This window comes from Electrophorus electricus, unplaced genomic scaffold (genome assembly GCF_041902795.1).
Source record: "Electrophorus electricus isolate QZ-2024a unplaced genomic scaffold, ASM4190279v1 Scaffold318, whole genome shotgun sequence".
NCBI classification, from domain to species: Eukaryota; Metazoa; Chordata; class Actinopteri; order Gymnotiformes; family Gymnotidae; genus Electrophorus; species Electrophorus electricus.
In genome coordinates, this window is record NW_027658603.1 from 1 (window position 1) to 19,503 (window position 19,503).

Below are 19,503 nucleotides of genomic sequence, written 5' to 3' on the forward strand. Positions count from 1 at the left end.
ATTCATGTCAAATCATGTCATACAGATTCTCACACACCATGCCTTCAAACTTGGAGCCAGTGCAACTATGCAAAGCAATAACCTGGTGTTTATATGAGCATGTTTGCGTTCGCAGGCACACTTCATTTTTAACCAGCGAATTCTCTCTCAGAGACATGGTTTCTACAGACCTCTCCTGTCTCCTTTTCCCATGAAGAGAGAGGGTTTTAAGCTGTGCTCCTGTGCACAGACAAGTCAGAGGGATGAAACAGGCAAGACCGCGCTGCTGAGGTAGGCCAGGTACTGAGCTCAAACAGCAATCCGCCGAGTAGCTCACATCTGACGTCAGAACCGCACTGAGAACTGGATCAAAAAGTCTGTCCCCAAGCTGACGGTGCACAGCTGATCTCCAAGGCTATGAGCTTCTCTGCTGAACCCACTACACCACAGCATCTGATCGCACAGCACACCTTCACCTTGTTTCCAAGAATTAGTCTTCCATCCCGTTTCCGGGGTAGGCTTATGGAAACGGCTACAGCTGTTAGGAATATCTCAAACTGATTTTGGTGTTTTAAATGTAAGAAATCCTACCACAGGCATCACAGGATGCAGGGATTTGAGCTCTGCTCACGTACATACCAGTTTGGTCTGGTCATCAAACCTAATGTGCGTTCAAGTAAAATATGCCTTTTAAATGATGCTTTTAAATTAACTTTCATTTGAGCTTACGTTTAAACCACAAGATTTCCCGACTTCATTAAAGAAACAAATTATTCAGAGGCTGTGCAGAATGTTTTAAGCATCCTAAGCAAAGACAAGGGACACCACCAGCGGTTTCTGGATCCACTATATTTTTAAAAGTTTATTAATCATTATAGCTAAAAATAGACCACACACACACACACACACACACACACACACACACACACTTATCCTAGATGCGTGCTCTTCTATGTATTAAAATATCTTAAAAATCTTTTGCCCTTTTTTCCCTGCCTGCAACACCCAACCTAGATATACAAGCCTGTATTGTTCACAAGGTTACATCTGGTGCATCCTTATCTGAGACAGCAGTCATCAGCATGCACTGAGCCGCTTTCATATGCTATTCTGAGATCAGTTTTCCTCTGTTATAACCTACCGAATTCAAGAACACAGCAGGTGGAAACTGATCTCACATCAATACGCTTACGCGGAGATGCTCCATCATAAGAGCCGGGTCTCCGTGCGTCTCCCCCGGGGGAGCTGATTATGCTAACGCTATGCTAGCTAATTAAGTGCCAGTCAGGAAGGAGCAGCAGTCTCACGATCAATTTGCTGTCAGGGTGTGTGTGTGGGGGGGGTGGAAAAGGCGCCCAGAGGCCTCAGCGAAATAACAGCGTTTTACAGTGGATGAGGATAATCAAAAACCATAATTGCTTTTTCAATCACAATGTTAATGACACAATCTTGATGCAGTGCATTGTAATTGTGCAATTAATATGGATATCCTCCCAACGTCGAAGCCATCTGTCAGCCAGCGAGAGCAGCGCCGAGCCTCCACAGATGCCCCGCGCTGCATAAAGCTGTCAACAAGGTCGCTGGTTTTTAATGGCTGTGGTAAATTGCTCATTGTGGGCTCATTGAACTAACTTTATGCAATTAATTCGAATGTGGAAGTTGCAATAATCCATCTTGCTGTACTATAGCACTGCTGTCAGCCTAGTTTAAACCATATAGAACAAATACACAAAAAACACCTAGAGAGGGGACATTAAGAACTGTGCCAGGACATTATTTCAGCCTGCAGCAGCTTAAATATTCACCTTCCCCAAGTAGTCTTGGCTAACTGCATTTATTTAACTGACAGTTACTCCATTTCTGTTGTACAATGTTCCATGTCCTTACAGAGGCCTCTGGGTTCTGTCCATTAACCCCTCTTTGGTGGCACACGTGAACCTCTTCCCCATCTCACATTAAATCAGCTCTCCCAAAGCCTGCTCTCGTTTTAACAGCCAACGTGCCAGCAGGAGTCTGTGACGTGCTCCTCGGACCGTGTCACAAACAGGTGCAAGTGAGAGCAACACGCCGGCCTCTCCAGATGGCAGCCAGCGGAAAGGCCTCCAGGCATCTCTGCATTATCTCCCCAGCACACACACACACACACACACACACACACACACACACACACACACACACACACACACACACACACACACACACACACACACACACACACACACACACACACACACACACACCTCTGCTCCTCAGGGAAGGAGAGCTTCAGTTCCGCTGATCTCGGTACCCTCACCTCCAGCTTTGCGTTTAATGGCAAAGTTAATCAGATGATGATGGTTCTGTAAAGCGTCGGTAACTTTGAGCCGATAGTTCACCAGAAATAAGGAGAGTATCCGACAGGCTGCAACATCTGCAGCGAGAAACATGGTTTAAGATACGTCATGCTGAAAACAACATTCAGTTCAAATGTACATTACACTCAGAGAGGTGCCATCGCACCAGATTCAGAACTGCAGATTCACAGATGACCGTTCAGGCAACCCACACTGACATCATGCCGTTATACCTGCTTGTTTAAATCCGGTGTAGAATTAAAGACGCATGGACATTGACACACACATTTCTCCCTACATCTCGTGAAGTAAGCTTTCTTCAGTTTTACATTTTAAAATATGTTAGCCATTTTAGAATTCAGCTTTCAGTTGCTCACAAAAAAGACTGCGATCGCCTGACTTGTCGTGGTAACCCCTCTCACCCATTCACAGAATCGCTTCCCCTGGACTCTGCTGCAGCCTCTACAACAACCACGGGAGCTACCAAAATAACGTTACAATCAGTCAACAGTCATTACGCTCAGCTCATTATTTCCGGTCATATTGAACAATTTGTTGCCGGTTTCCCGGCTACGCATCATATCCTGTAACTGATTACATTACAGCGGTGGTGATACTCCAGTGTCGTTTCTTTTAAGCCTGACTAGGCGTAACCTTAGTTTGTTGTAACAATATGCCAGATACCTGAACTCACTCTATTTCTGCGTGGATGTTTGGCTTATCCATCCATGGATGTCCCAAATCAAGCCTGCGCATCCAGGAGCAGACACCAATTACCAAATGAAAGCTGCGTCACATCAAAGCAGCGTGCGAGTGCCCCGTATCCTGGATACGGAGTGTGAGCATGAGGACGCTTGCTAAGCAAAAGGTCAATTTGCTTCACTGACACGCAATCATTCTGAAACCACACACTTCCAATTCACTGTTGCGCTGTAGGCCCTTGAGACACACACACACACACAGATAATTCAATACCCTGCCAAATGAGCAAATCATCAAACATGACCTCACCACAGCTCGGTCAAATCTAAGCCGCCACTGGAAGAGCTCTGAAAAGCATTCTCCACAGTCTCGCCCCCAACCTCTCCTACAGAGAGACGGGGGAGAGCAGAACGCAGCTGATCTTTGTCAAGCAGGTGTTTAAGCCCGACAGTGCCTCGCCGTGAAGACAAAAACGAGCTGTGATGTCTGCTCCGCTAGCCGCGGGCGACGCGCAGAGCTGCCCGCCGTTACAGCACTACAGAGAGAACAGCACAGCTCCGAGCAGAACACTTTCAGACTGCTGCTTGGAAATGGGCTCGTCTCTCATCCTGTACCTCACCTCCTGCTAAAGCCACCTCCGCTCACCCACTGGGGGAGGGGGCACCCTCAGGGCAAAGCTGCCCTTAGAATTGATGGCTGTGCAAAAAGGTCCCCCCCCAAGCGAACAGCATATCGGATGTGCGGTAGAATGTGTTTGTGTCTGAGAGGTTAATGCAAGACAGCGATGTTTATTCTCAACATGCATTATTAATCGGCTAAAAATCCGAATAGCATTTAACGTATAGTTGACAAAGAGTGATTAATGTACAGTGATTTAAAATTAGGCTTAATGAATACTTAGGAAAAAGTTCATACATCCTGTCAGACTCAGTGGAGACCGTGACAGAGGACGACAGCAAAACTAGAGGACATTCAGAATGACTGAACAACACTGAACTTCCCTTCCATGACACTACATTCAGGAGCTCCTTCAGCCAGACTCCATCGGTGAAACCATAGACCACCACCAGTGGAACCACAAACAGATTCCAACATGAAGTGCTACTAGGCTCCACAAACCACCTACACTCAGTTTCACTGAACAAACAATACAGACTCTCCATAAACAATATAAATTTTTAATAAACACAACACTACACCCCAGTTTGGTGTGAATGCCTGATTAGTTGTCTTGTATTCTGCAAAACGTCCTGCATTGTGTAAATATGTGTAGTGTGTAAATATGTGTGGTGTGAAGGAGTGTAGTATTTATTGTCTGTATATACATTACTGCTGTCTGCTACCGTAACACCACAATATAACCCCTGGGGGACTAATAAAGCTCGTTCAGCCACCAGTCCATCTACCCATGTATAAGGGCGATTACCCAAAGAAATCGTTAGAGGGCTTGAATCATTAGAGAGTGGTGATCACTAGCACACAGGTCTACAGCTGCCTCTGGTGACTGATTTGGCATCTACCAGAAAAGCTACTGATTCATGGGGCAAAAATAAGGCGCTACTGCTATCGTGTAGCAAGATTGCCCCCACATGGCCACAAACAGTACAACAATTGAGCCCTTGCAATGAAAAACCATGCACGCTATTTACTGTTTTACAACATTCTATAAAATAGTGTCTGTGTGTCTGCCTGTAGCATTACCGCAAGATTTATTTTTAAATGCCCACTGAATGAAGCAAGGTAAGTCTAAATAATGCATATGTAATATTTAATGTAAATTTCTATGTAAAAGGTTGCACAAAATTTTAAACTAAAATAACTGATTATACAAAGAGGAAATGGCTGAAATATGATTTTTCATCACAAGGTCTTAATTTATGGTAAGAACATTATTACTGGTGATGATAAAAACCGAGAGGCAAATGGCAACACTGTCTACACAATCAATGTGGTTCATCTTCACTTAGAGCCAGAGCAACCCATTCCAGTCTGGCCCAAACGGAAACGATCCTTACTCCTTGGTACATGCAGGCACAGGCAACATGCAGTCCTTACAAAGCAAAACAGAAAAAACTCTGAGAGAATCAAAAGTTTACTACAAATGTTCAAAATGAAGGTGGAGGAGTGTACAAAACCAGGACATTTCCAAAACTCAAGGTTTAAAAATCTCTCAAAAATAACATGACTGAGGAAAAGAAATATTTTTATAAAGCAGTCTAAAAAACAGACCAATAATGTTGAGTGCCTGCTACACACTCACATCTAATTAAAAAGTAACAGTAGTGCCAAACACCACAAAATGTGTCCTAAACACACAGATGTCCTGAAGAAACCTCAAAGCCTCTTTCAGGAGAGCCTGTTCTTGCTCTCTTTACAGTTCCCGTACACCTTGCTGCTACGAATGCCATGTCACTTTAAGGAATCAGAATTTGTTTTTTTTTGTGTGTTTAGTACCTACAGGCAGGGTACATTCATGCGTTTAAAAACCTCATGATTTTTTTTTTTCCCATGGCTTTACAGAACACTTATTCTGCAGTACATCTTCCCTGTTTATATGGTCTTGTGTTCAACAGCTGTAAGAAGGTCTCTTCTGTGTTAAACACTCCGTACGTCAGTCACACAATGTCATCTCCAAGCCTCGGACAGACCTCATTTCTTCACGTTCACCGTCTCGCTCTTCAGAATCCCTGTATGCACGTCTCAACAATGTCCATGAAGGCGGCTTCTATACAGTAGCACAGCTGGACATCAGGGTCAGCAGCACCCAGCTCCTCTGCAGATCTCTTAGGCAGAGACATTTTGGACAAGCCCATGTCTGAGCCCAGTGACTCCTTCAGTCTCCCCTTCACATGCTGTAGCCCTGACAACACACACCGTCATGTTAGTAATCACCACAATAAGAAGCTTTTCAAAACTGACACCACAGCTCTACATGCGCATTTTTTTACTGTGAACTTTCTGCACTGTTAAAGATTACTACTGATACTGTGAGTATTCCGAGATATTCCAGATTATCTGATGAATCATATATAAATAATTTTGGTTAAAACCATACAGGTTAGCATTGTGTCATGTCATATGGATTAAGACAATTGCTTTATGGTATTGTCCATACTGTGCAGCCCATGTAAACTAGAGATAAGTCTACTGTACATCATATAACAGAAAATGAAAAATGAACAACCAAATCCACTGCAAACTCACTGGCGATGAACGGGTCGATGTCCCGGCTTTTTGTAGCAACGTCGGCTGCACAAACTTGGCCCACCTGCACCAGCAAGGAGACGACGTCGTCGTAGAGTGGAGGAAAGGCCCGGCAGAACGGCACCAAGCATGGCAAGGTGGGCATGAAGAACACAAAACGCCTGGGACGCGTAAGAACTGGGTGTACACACACACACACACACACACACACACACACACACACACACACACACACACACACACTCCATTTAGAGCTAATGATGAGACAGCTGTTGTAATGTTCAGTGACAACCACCAGATGGCAGCATATAACAGCACAAAGAAGGAGAGACAGCATTTCCTCTTGCCTGTGAGCAGAGTGCCCATCACGCTGATGGCCAGGCGTGCCACACTAAGGGATTTGGGCAGAGCATACTGAGTGCACAGGTGAGAGAGCAGCTGAATGGCAAAGATCTGTGAGAGAAAGCACACACCTGTGTTCAGAACGCCAGGCAGCAAGCCCACCATTTTAATGCAAAACCACGTCCTGCTTTTCACACGACTGGCAAGTTATCAAAAAAACAAAAATACATGAACGGGTTAGTTGTACCTGCTTCTCCTGCTGAGGCTGGGCGAGCAGCTCTGGGATGAAGTCCAGGCAGATGTGCATGGATGGAATACCAGCTACAGTGAGAGGGAGCAGGGCCTGAGGATAACCCTGTGGAGGGGAGCCAAGGAGTCATGGCTCAGCATACACAACAACCTTGCATCACCAGCTACTCTCCAAATCAAAAAACCCCACTTCAGAATCAGTCAGTGGGGAGATGTAGACAACAGTACTTTCTTAAATGTACAATCAAAAGCTTAGCATATACAGTCTTTTTTCAGTGGTTGTTCTGTAGCAAACGCCAGCAGTCTTTTCTTAAGTGTCATGAGTTGTGGTTTATGTTTTAGTGGTGTTTATGTTTATGTGGTGTAAATGCAGGCTTCCTGGCTTGTGGTTACTGCAGATCTGTGATCACTGCATGCAGTACCTGGAAGTGCACCAGTTTGGCGATGTTGGGATCTGCGATGAACATCTGGTGTAGCAGACAGCAGATGAGGCACTGCACTTCCCTAAGGTCACTAAGAAGCCCACCCTCAATCTGCCATTCCCTCTGAGCTCCAGAGGCACCACCCTCAGCATTCCACGCCCCCTGAGCACCAGTGGCTCCCCCCTCGGCCTGTTGCAAGCCCAGGGGTCCCTGCACAACTCCTGCTCTTCCCTGCTCCCTCATTGGCTGGTCCAAAGCAGACTGACCACTCTTCACCAAGCCTTCACCATCTCCACCCAGTAGCTGCTCCTCCTGAGAGGATGGCAGACACACCTCTAACAGGATCTGCACTGCTGCACTGTCCTGCAGGGGCAAACAAATTATATCAGGCTACTTTCCTTTTGCAATGTACAATTAATACATATCTGCAATAAATTAATGTGACGATTGAGGACAAATGCAATTGGATTCACCTGATGGTGAATTTGAGTTAGAGGTCTGCCTCTGTGTGCACGCATGTGTGTATGTGTGTGTGTGAGACCTGTGCAGCCAAGAGTGCATTTTTCAGCTCCTCTCTGGTGACCTCTGGGGTGTCTGGTTGCCCAGTGAGCCCCAGGTTCGAGATGGTCTGCGTCTGCCGATCAAACTCAGCGGTCTCCTTGAGGTGGGCATTTAGGTAGGCCTTAGATGCCAACAGGTATCCATTTAGCATGTGTAGTGTGATGTCCATCAGAGGAGGACACCTGCAGAGAAGCATGTGTATACACACACACACACACACACTATTGTATTGTATTATTATTGTTATTACTTCAGTAAATCATTAATCATCAAAAATAATTCCAACCCTTTTTGGACTTTGAATGCCTTTCTAAAGAGTTCACAGCAAAAGTCAAAGCACCAAAAGAACTATGGTTAACACTCTCAGTTACATAAAGGCCATAAAGGTGATCTTGGGGAAATCAGCAAAAACAGACAGTGCACCCAGCCACACAGACAGGTAGGGCACCTAAACACTCTGGGGTCACAGCGCAGCACAATGAGGGGGTCGACCAGCAGGTCATTCTGAGTGTAGCAGTGTTGCCTGAGGAGTTTAGCCGACGGCTGCAGGGCATTTACGGTCATCACCCACAGCCTGAGAGAGAGAGAGAGAGAGAGAGAGAGAGAGAGAGAGAGAGAGAGAGTTATGAAAGGGTATATTAAAACATTTTAGATTTAATTTAAATTTAGTATAATATTTAATATAAAATGTATTGATATTGACAGACATTTGCTAACATTTTGAAGACATTTTAAACTCTGATGTACTGTGTATTCACAACCATATGAGCACGTGCACGCGCATGCCCACAGAAACGCTCACACACGCATGCATGCACGCACCTGCGTGGCATGACGGTGTTGAGCACCATCCAGAGTTTGCTGACGGTCTGCAGGAGTCTCCGGGCCACCCCGGGCTGCAGTAACAGACCCATGTTGGCTGTGAGGGCCTCAGCGTAGGGAATGAGGTCAGCGGCGCTCAGCAACGTCAGTGGCTCAAGCATACGCATTAGCGCTGGACCACTCAGCACCACGTTCTGGAAGGCTGCGAGGACAAAGGACCAAAACTTTTTAAAAAGGGTCATACATGTTTAAACCAAAACACTCACACTCTCTCCCTCTCTCTCTCTCCCTATCCCTTTAAGAGGGATCTGGAAAGCATAAACAAGCCGTGCAGCACCAGACACGAGTCCACAGGTTAGAGTGTGACTCATACACGCCGAAAGGTCAGACCCGCAACACAACATCAACAACAAGGCAGATGGGCAGCATATCACAGACCATAATAAGCACCCGGCTCATCTTCTACATTTATATGCCGGCTCCTGTAAGAATGCCCTCTGAAGCTGTAGAGATGAAAGTCCATGGCATAACTGAGGCACGCCATTCACAGGAAGCACAAACACCACCCTCCCCCTCGGCCACGGAGTTACACTTTACGGTTCACGGGACTTTATGGTTCACTCCATTCACAGGACTGACATATGCAACCGTTCAAATCTGAACACTCCAGGCTAGGACTGCGTGTGCACTCACCGGCATGGAGCTGGGCCTGAGTGTACCTGCAGGAGCAGCTGGGGAGGAGCATGCGGCGTAGGAGGGGCAGAGTGCCCGTCACCTCCTCCTCACAGATCCAGCCCTCCACCATGCACAGGTGGGGGTAGTTGGTGGCCAAGAGACGCAGAAGAGCAGAGTGCAGCCCTGTGGATGTGCGGGGTGAGGGGGGAGAGACAGACAGAAATGTTACCCTGCAGAGTACTGCTTGGGTATGTGGTAAGGGTGGAGTGGTGGAAGGCTTCTGTACCGCCCAGCTCCTGCTGCAGACCCTGAGCTTGGCGAATGAGGTGCTTGATGGGGATCTGGTCCATCAGGGCAGCCGAGTAGGACTTGGGCTTCTTCTGCATCAGGGCTTAAGAAGGGGAGCAGAGTTCAGAGTAGGGAATGTGCCATTTTCACCTGCTTGTGTTTAACGCAGCCAAAGGGCACCATCGCTACCTCAGTAAGACAGGAGGGAGTTAGAGTGGGTTTAAGAAAGAACGCAAAGGCAGTGGGTGTCAGGGGGTACGGTGACGTGATGTACAATGAATTACAAAAGATAATGGGACTGAGGTGAGGTAATTACTGAGAACAGAAGAAAGAAATCAAACCCACGAGCAGACATCAGTGGGGCAGAGCTTGTGTGTTATGGACTGACCAAGTGTCTTAGTGTTGCCCAGTAGAGCCTCTTCATAGGACAGTATATAGTAGAGTATCAACAGCTGAGTGGTGATGGAGTACTGACAACGGCCTTTCCCCCCATCTCCCTGATACACACACATACACACACACACACACACACACACACACACACACACACACACACACACACACACACACACACACACACACACACACACACACACACACACACACACACACACACGGAGGTTAAATGGAGGTTTAGAGGGAGAGTAGTTCTGCACATCGTCAGGGCTTATGGATAAATGGCTTTTAGCCACGACAAATCCACCGTGGCGAGATAAAGAGATGAGCAGCACAGAACATCAATACAGCATTAATGACATATAACACAATTACACAGCTGCCAGGGTGACGGACAGACCTGCTCCCATGCTGGTACAGGACGTCTCGTTTGGGTAGCGGCCTGACACACTCATCACTAACTACGTTAATATCAAATCCACGATTATTTCAAATACATCCATAACAGGATGAAGAATAAGCACAGAATTCAGATTTTTCACTATTCTGTCAGTGCAAACATCAGACTGGATGTTTGTTCACCTTTTTTCAGGCTGCAAGCTGGGAAAAAAAAAAAAAAAGGGTGAAAATGTTGGTTTTGACATCTGAACTGCGATCACTACTGAGGTCACTATACCTGCCATCATACAGGTACTGTTCAAAAACAACAACAAATGTTTAGATCACTGTTTGCTCCACCCACCCCTGCATGTCCCTGAAAGACATTGAGAATCTCCTGCTCTGTGATTGGCTGGTTGGTAGCCTCCGGGTTGGCTTTGGAGGCAGGAGTAAGGATGGAATTGATATAAACATCAATGAGGGGGAGGAGCTGAGTGTGAAGAGGTGTGGTGGTCTCACACAGCTGCCTGAAGATCCAGTCCTAGAGAGGGAGAGAGATTCTATTACCATCAATAATCACTCAATCTGAAGTCACACCATCAATATGCCCTTATTGACGTCTCTACCGATGTTAAATAGGGATCTGAACTGGTAAAGACTTGCATTATAATTCTAAGAAAAAAAAAAACCATTGTCAACCTGGCAGCAGAATGAATGATCTTAATTAAATCAATAGCGTGTCTCGAACTGGCTCAGGGCAGGAGACTTTTGAGTCAAACATATAATGGAGCCCACTGGAGGAAAGTCAATAACAGGATATGCGAAGACAGAACAGAGAAGACAGCTACAGAAACGCAGCAGGCAAAAGAGCCTCCTTACCTTGATGGAAACCTTGTGCTTGGTGAACGCTCTGCTCTTTAGGAGCTGGTAAATGCAGTGTATAGGGAGGAAGCCTGCAATATTGGCACTCAGACTGTTTGTGACGGCCACTCTCACAGCATGGGCAGTGACCACCTATAACACCAGAGTCATTTCACTTTCTCTATGAATGATAAAATGCAAAATATAATCCGTGACTATGCAGTTGATAACCGACATGGTTCACAGCATGCTGATATACATGCTACTACGTGCATATGTGCAAGATTCATAAATGACAACATCGTGTTAGTTATTTTTACAGTTCACTGTTAGTAGTTCAGAAAATGTTAACATTTAATACTCTACATACTTCATTAAAAGATGCCCAACACAAAAGCGCATAGTCTCTTCTATTTTGCATGACCTCTGATCAGTGTAAGAGTACAGAAAACAGCATGTTAGTGTTAGTGGACATTCACAACCAGCTGCTCTGTAGTCATGATGACAGGGAAGGGCCACACACTTGTGAAATCAGCATGTGCACTTTGAGAACTTCTTTAGCACCCACTGTGGACCGTACCTGCTCAGTGAAGATCTCATGGGTGAAGATGGTCTTCATTTTGTTCAGAGAGCTGGGTTTAATGGCAATCTAAAAACCAACACAGTGAGTGAGAGAAGCTGCTATCTGCACATCCAGTAATCTACAATTTTCAAAAGGTAACCCTAAATCCACCTAAACCACTGAAAACTACAAAAGTAACCCCAAATCCACCTAAAGTGGGTGTAGACTGGAATAAAGCACGGAGCAAGGTATGAGACTGGGAAAGACTGGAGATAATGCTGTGGTGTGGGAGGAGTGATCTGAGATTAGTCACAGAACCAACAGATTTTCCCCCGGTTCTGTGAACAGCCAATTCTGATCAGCTTTCAACTATATCTCACAATTACACTACGCAGTATTTGTTTCACACGAACACTCGCGTTAGGAGCCAAAGCCAACAGCCTTGCACTGATCTGGCGTGTGAAGCCGAGATGTCTGGATACCTGACGTGTCTCTTTCATGCTTCCTGCTCTTATACTCAGTCTCCTCGTACTGGCTGCGTAAAAGCCCTGAGCAGCTACAGTCAAGTTCTGCTCTGGTGTTTTGTGTCACCGGTGGAAGCCGTACGATCTCCAGTGTCCATTCAACACACTCACCTTCATTCCCAAAGTGGAACACACCAGCTCAATGATAGCACCCAGCTGGTTGCTATGGAAATACATGGCAACCAGTAACAGCATCTCTCCAAAGGAGGCAGACACACCAGCAGCACTGGGAGAGAAGGCAGTGAAAAAGTGAATAGGTATCAGTGCTTCCTGCACACAGCCAGGCTGCAATAAACACAGTGCCAACACACACACACCTGTTAAATGTACTGAACTTGAAATTGCACACAGCCAGCCCCATATGACCCCACAGATGCCTGATATCACTGTCTATAGATACATTTATAGACTTACAAAAGCACAGCAAAGCATGTGACCCAGAGTGGGTCAGAAGTGCATCCTATTGGTGCTGTAAGCACTCCATAGACATTACAGAGGCTGTTACACATCTGTCTCCACACTTTACGTCCCCTTTATCTAATAACATAGCTACACACATAAAACTTCTTAACAATTAAACCAGGGGAAATACAGTGGAAGTTACACAAAACCGAGCAGTTCCGCATGTGTCAGTGAGGGGCTGTTAAATCATTTGTAAGGGCCCTCTCTGCTGTCATATGCACACTTATGAAAACTACCAGAACACCTCTGCTGCATGGTCATGGTATGAGAGAGACAAACTCGAGAATATTTCAGACAGGACACACGCCAGTTAAGGAGACATTCTGCAGCCTTCTAAAAATGTCAAACACCCTCAACACAGGCATTCTGCACACGATTAATGTCTAAGCATATAGTAGTCTGTGAATCTAGTCATTAAACTCTGTTTTTGATATTTAAATGGTTTGCAACATGACACGTCACTTGTTTTTATGCGATTTGAGGGAGACCTATCCAATGCCTGTACACACGGGGCTTGGAGAGGTGCGATTAAACACCAAGACACTTGTGTGCGGCACTAGCGTACCTCTCAAAGTATTCCTCCTCCTTAATCATCCATGTGAGCCAGATCACCATCAGCTGCTCCTGCTCTGGAGTGCTGCGGAGGAAACAGGATCTTAGAAACACACGCCGTAAAAACCTGAGCGCTGGGCTCAGGAACACAGAGGCTCTCCTCCTCTCTCAAGAGGAAAGGATGGCAAGAAGAAAAAAAGTACAATGTACAAAAAAAAAAAAAAAAAAAAGACAGGTTTCAGTTAAATGTACAAAAAAGTGCATTGCAACATGGTTACTGTCTTTTGTGCCAGAACTGCGGTGAACTGAGGTTCTTTGGGTGAGCGAAGGCTGAGTAGACATCAGGTGTGCAGTGTTGAAGGTTGTTGCTAGGACGCGGTACCTGACGAGCGTCGGGAAGGCAAGCAGTTTGCAGAAGGACAGCGAGACGAAGCGGACGCCGGCGGGTGTGGCTGGGGGCCGGCTTGTCATCAGCTGGAGGAGCTGCTCCGCCTCCTCGTCTGTGGGTCTGCGAGTGAGCATCACAAACATTCTTCAACTGACAGTGCACCGACAGCGGTCAGCATGGCGTGACCCCAAACTCCCCGTCACGCTGCAGGGGACACGTTGCCCTGCACAGCCTGTATCGACGGCAGGGGTGAAGCGACGTGCCACACTCGGGGAAGGTGGGGATGGGAGGAAGGGCTTTGGGGGAGGTACCTGAGGCCAGCGATGCCCATCAGAGCACAGTAGAGGCGGAGCAAAGCGCTGGCCTTCACCACATGCTCCTCCCGCAGGCCCGAGTAGCCCGGGCAGCTCTCGGGGTCGGAGCCGCTGGGAACGTGGGTCCCACGGGAACGGGGCAGGATGGCTACCAGCTCCAACAGCAGCTGCCTCCGCATCTGCCAGAGAACTGAGCTACTCTCTCGCTTTCTCTGAGACGGAACAGGGGAGGGAGCGAGAGAGAGAGAGAGAGAGAGCGAGAGAGAGAGAGAGAGAGAGAGAGAGAGAGAGAGAGAGAGAGAGAGAGAGAGAGAGAGAGAGAGAGAGAGAGAGAGAGAGAGAGAGAGAGAGAGAGAGAGCGAGAGAGAGAGAGAGAGAGAGAGAGAGAGAGAGAGAGAGGATGAAAAAGAGAAAGAGAAACAAAAAAGAATGAAAGAGAAAAAATAAAGAGAAAGAGAGAGAGACTGAGCGATATAAATATACACCAAGCAGCAGAGCTGGCTGAGTTGTGCAGGGTTTGTGTGTTGATGTGGGTGAGCAGCTCAGTCCGGCCTCCCTCACTTGCTGCCCGTTGCGAATGAACATTCCGAACCAGGTGCGCACTTTTCCATTGGTCCCCAGGAGGAGTCCGCTGACGTACGACACCAAGGGACTGACCGCCTCGTCCGCGCTGTCTGGCTTGTAGTCCAGAGTTAGAGCTACTCCCAGACCAGGTAGGTGGCACTCCTGCACCTGCGGGTGAAGGAGAGGCACTGTGGAAGTGGACAGGAGACAAGTACGGGCTGCTGGGGAGCTGCAGGGAACACAGAGCAGCCACGATGCTCACCACCATGGCTCTGATGTTCAGGGCCTGAGACGGGTTCATCTGGCACAGCTGCCGGAGAGCCTCTGTCCGCCTGCGTCCACCCACGCTCTCCTCGTCCTGACGCTCTCCGTTCTTGATTAGACCACGGCATACTAGGAGTATGGACACGGACACACACAAAGAGAACAGAGACCCACACATGGATATTTTATATATATATAATTTAAGTGTTCATTTCCTCTTTCATTCTCATCTCCATCACTGCTGACACTACAGTAGACAACAGCTCAGAACTTACTGGCATCGTTAGGGCACAATCTGGAGTAATATGAATCTCAAAAGGCTGTGAGAAGACATTAAATGTGTCAGAGAATGGCAACCCAGTTAGCCATCATCCATGTTAAATATGATTACAGAGAAGGTCTTTAGATAGGCACTTCTTAGTCTGAAATGAATTTCTTTCCCTTGCAGCACTAAATAAAACATCTCAGTAAGAAACCTTGAGAAGTGCTCAGTGAGGTGGCCCGGTCTGATTCTGAATGCAGCCTCTGACTCAACAATGACCTGGGAACGCCACAGCAGTACAAAGTGCAGGATCTTTCTTTCCTTTCTCTAGCACTCAGAGAAACAGGCTACACTCATTCAATTACACTGGAATGGGCTTCAAAACACAAAATAATTCAGAGACATCGAGATCACGATATCCTTATTAGATCAAATTAAACTGACATAGCTGTTGACATAGCGTGTGACATAGCTGTTGCAAGATGATTGTGATGGAAACACCAGTTGCTGTATCTGCATATACATGACTCTACCCAGGCATAAGGGATCTGATATACAACCAAGCTAGACATATATAATGCATTCAAAGCAGGGATGTGCAACATAATATGGTATAATATACTGCCACAATATACATTCTGGAGCATATTATAGGTATCTTCATCATTGACTAGCTGCCAGCTACAAGCAAAAGAGATTTAAATGTTTTGGTTTTTTTACCACCTAGTTCTAATTCAATGTGCAATATTTATGAGCTTCTATGAGTATTCTTAACACTGATATATTGTTACATGAGGGTATGTATCTAAGAGACCATAAAGCACTTCTGTATGCCACTCTGGACACGAGCATCTGCCCAATTCCGTAAAAGTTTTTTATTTCTGCATTTAAGGTAGAGTACCTTCATTGAAGCTGTCCGGGACATTGGCAACAAGGAGACAAAGAAACCAGTCTCCATTCCGCACATGGAGCAGGGCCTCTGCCACGTCCACGATGGGCAGCAGAGAGGGCAGCTCTGAGAGGGGAGACAAACACACACGGGGAAAACCAGGCTCGCATGGACTCACACCATCGACACCACTATTACTCAATGAACGAAGCCTACAGCTTTACTGTAAAATATTACTGCACAGTGCAATTTCACTGAAATTACGAAATTTAAAACCCAACTGTGCCAATCGTTTGAAGTCTTAAAATGTTAATATATGGCACCACCTTAACATTTTTAAGAGTCCATGGTAGCAGGTCTGTCCCGAAAGCATTTCAACAGAAAGGCATCAGCACTCCAGTGTGTGCATAACCCATCTGTGAAATAGAGGTACAGTAGTGGTGCATGTGTTGATCGTAGATGATCTGGACTGCTTGTGGGCTGACAGGTCATCAGCTGTTGAGGGTAATGGTGGGAAGGTAGAGGAAGGCCACGGGCAACTGCTGCAGTGGATTCAGTCAGCAGCTATTATTGGCTGTACTGCCGAAGTGTGTGTGTGCTCGAGAGAGGACAAGTGCGATGTGGAACACACACACACACACACACACACACACACACACACACACACACACACACACACACACACACACACACACACACACACACACACACAAAAAAAAAAGACCAACCGAATTTGCGATCAGGTGATCTCACAGGGATCACACCACCACAAGTTAGTGTGTGACCTAAAACCATGAAGTTGACCCGAATGTGATTTGAAAAGATGCGTGCCACTTCAGGCCTGCAGTGTGGACAGAGCTTTAGCCATCACATTCACCTGCTTGAAGGATGCAGAGGACATCAGCTACCTCCTCCAGATACACAGGACTCTCAAAGAGCTCTGACGACTTCAGAAAAAACTCTCCGCTGGAATCAGCAACCTGTGCAACGGATGAAAACACACATGCGTTACCTTTGACATTGCAATCAATTTGATTCCAAACGCACACCAGGTCTAGAGGTAACGGCACGCGTACGGCACTGACGCAGCATACGGGTGGGTGGGCACCTTGTTCATGATGGCCAGCAGCTCACTCAGAGCCAGTCTGAGTCTCCTGAGCGGGTCGCTGTGTTCAAACTCCAGAGTCAGACCATGCTGCAGCTGTGATACCAGGATGCTCTCGCTGTTGGACCCACCGGCTTTATGTCTGTATTGAGAAAGGCAAACAAGACTTTTAAACCATGCTTTAAAGTCCTAGTGAAGATGTACTCTGAATGGTTGCATTTCCTCAACTTGCCAACAGCATGACTAATGAGGTAGGGTACGGACAGATGGGACAGTATCTTTGTTTCTTTTGAACGGATTTCTGAACGAGGCAAAAAAGTGTTAAGGCATAAGCGCCCATTCCATGTCACACACACTGGAAAACAAAAAAAAAACACACCGGTTGGTGTACGGTTGGTTTGTTTGTGTGTTTCTTAAGTGACAGGTCTGTATCTGAAAGATGCACCTGAGCTGCTGCTCTTTCCTGGCATCCTGCTCCAGGGCATGGAAATCCACCGAGAGCAGCGCTACGATGGAGTTCACAGCTTCCACTCCAGACAGCAGACGCAGAATAAGCTTCTTGTCCTGAGCCCAGGCGTTGCTCTGGTCCGCAGGGGCACAGAGCGCCATCCTCACCAAGCATGGGAGCAGTAGCCTCAGCTCAGGGTCGCTCAGAGCCGCCAGCCGCACCACGTCCACCTTCTGCATGGCCGCGAAGGCGTAAGGACTCACAAAGTGTAGCCCTGAACTGTCAGTCATACTGGAGCACAAGAAAAAAAAAAAAAAAAAGACACAGACGAGGTCAGGGACTTCTTCAAATCTCGACACAGTCCAATAGTGGAGCTCAGACAGACTACTTTGATCCCTTAAGAAAATTGACAGTAAGTCATACGCAGGTAAATGGAGAGGATGCATGATGGTAACGTGTCAAGTGATTAAACTGAACTGTCGTTGTCCCAAAAAAATAATAAAAAAAGTCAACTGACAATTTAGCCCAAAAATGTTCTGATCTCCAGTTGCTATTGGAGTTTGAGATTATTCAAATAGGGTTAATTAAGATAGCTAGATATTCCAGTATTTCCATTCCATTCCATTCTCAACAGCATATATAGGTTTTCCAACGTCATGTTACCCAACCTATCCGTTATTAGCAAAATAGGCTAAATATCATTCGTTTAATATTCAAAAGTACAAAATAAAGCAACTCATTTTAATTTATATATGTCTTAAAGTACATGGCGGGACTACTTTTCTAGCTAGGTTAGCAGACTAGTTAGGTTAGCTAAAAACTCGCCTGGCTAAATATGAAAAGCGGTTAAACGCAGCTGGTAGCCGGATAGCGGTTAAACGCAGCTGCTAGCCGGCTAGCTAGCTAGCTAGCTAACAGTCACTTACGTTGGCTTTTGGGCGAGGTAGCTAGATACAGCCTCAGTTCAGTGGACAACTTTTCTAAACTGAAGTGGTAATGGCAGAGGGGAAATATAGCCAGTATGAACTTTAATTGTTACTGCGGTACTACTTCTTTACACAGCTAGCAAACTTGGGGTTAGCTAGCGTTAGCTTACTTAGGCAGACAAGTTTACAGGACACCACTACGTTACAAGTTTTAAAAATGACCACGAATGTTTTCACGGTGCACGTCGATGTCTTCGCCGGAATACAGGACACCTTACCTTATACCTTCAATAATAACAGATGAAAACCCAAACAGCTCTCGGCGAGGCCCACAAAGCCTCGGTGAAGCGTGATTAGCTTCGCCACAAGCTGAGGCATCCAGGGGCGACACGTCAACCCTCCCAGCTATCTTAGCTTAGCTGATAAGTTATCCACTTTGAGCTCTCTGCCTAACAGTGAGATCCATTCAGTGCTTTCAGACAATAAAGGCTATCGCAGTGTTTATGTGTTTATAGCAGTACTTCTCATTTATCGGAACAGGACATCACGATTTGAAGAACAGCTACTACAGTTCATAACTATAATGGTTTTAACGGTCTCAGCCGGCTTCCTGCGCGCGCACCAGAGCAAGCGCGTGAAGCGCGCAACAAACAGGACTAATGGACTAGAACGGGCTCGCGCTTGGATTAGCCAATTTACACACAATTATTTTGAAAAATAAATACAAATAAAACGTTAGTTGAACTAAAATGGAAACTCTCGGTATTTTACATGCCGTGAGAAATGTGAGTTTGTCAGTAATCCAGATCTTCTCTGGTTTTGGTCATTTTAACTTTGTACAAAATTTACTCTGGAATTTGAAAACATTCCCGTGTTTTTAAATTTCAACAGTTTTATTCTGCAGAGATCCAGGGAAAAAGGTCTCTCTGTGCATCAACACTTGGTTATGAAGTGCATTTAGACTCATGTACCGGGGTGAACAGGTGGCGTGTTTAAAGGGACAGTAAGCACGCCACAGATGATCTTCACAC

General features: G+C 46.2%; 1 protein-coding gene across 2 annotated transcripts; it reads right to left on the minus strand.

Moving 5' to 3' along the window:
* Nucleotides 1–5,088: 5,088 nt before the first annotated feature.
* Nucleotides 5,089–19,096, minus strand: LOC145655684 (integrator complex subunit 2-like). Of its 2 annotated transcripts, none has more exons than XM_081709176.1 (25): nucleotides 18,751–19,096; nucleotides 17,544–17,837; nucleotides 17,102–17,240; nucleotides 16,871–16,973; nucleotides 16,006–16,119; nucleotides 14,841–14,971; nucleotides 14,576–14,740; nucleotides 14,012–14,226; nucleotides 13,695–13,820; nucleotides 13,326–13,397; nucleotides 12,410–12,524; nucleotides 11,793–11,861; nucleotides 11,231–11,365; nucleotides 10,716–10,892; nucleotides 9,966–10,074; nucleotides 9,576–9,680; nucleotides 9,308–9,472; nucleotides 8,615–8,816; nucleotides 8,241–8,366; nucleotides 7,773–7,974; nucleotides 7,232–7,594; nucleotides 6,808–6,915; nucleotides 6,566–6,671; nucleotides 6,219–6,395; nucleotides 5,089–5,874 (listed from the first exon to the last, which is right to left on the minus strand). In XM_081709176.1, the coding sequence occupies exons 2-25, from the start codon at nucleotides 17,834–17,836 to the stop codon at nucleotides 5,693–5,695; spliced, it is 3,699 nt and encodes a 1,232-aa protein (XP_081565302.1). In that variant the 5' UTR covers nucleotide 17,837; nucleotides 18,751–19,096; the 3' UTR covers nucleotides 5,089–5,692. The 2 variants fall into 2 exon arrangements, with proteins under 2 accessions (XP_081565302.1, XP_081565301.1); XM_081709175.1 differs by having other exon boundaries at nucleotides 14,576–14,746.
* Nucleotides 19,097–19,503: the final 407 nt, after the last annotated feature.

Coding starts and splice junctions, on each gene's coding strand:
- LOC145655684 (XM_081709175.1), bottom strand. CDS start 17,836: ATGACTGACAGTTCAGGGCTACACTTTGTGAGTCCTTACGCCTTCGCG. Junction 16,120..16,870: donor CCTCTGCATCCTTCAAGCAG/GTGAATGTGATG, acceptor CTCCCCTCTCAG/AGCTGCCCTCTCTGCTGCCC. Junction 10,075..10,715: donor TCTTTCAGGGACATGCAGGG/GTGGGTGGAGCA, acceptor TGTGTGTATCAG/GGAGATGGGGGGAAAGGCCG.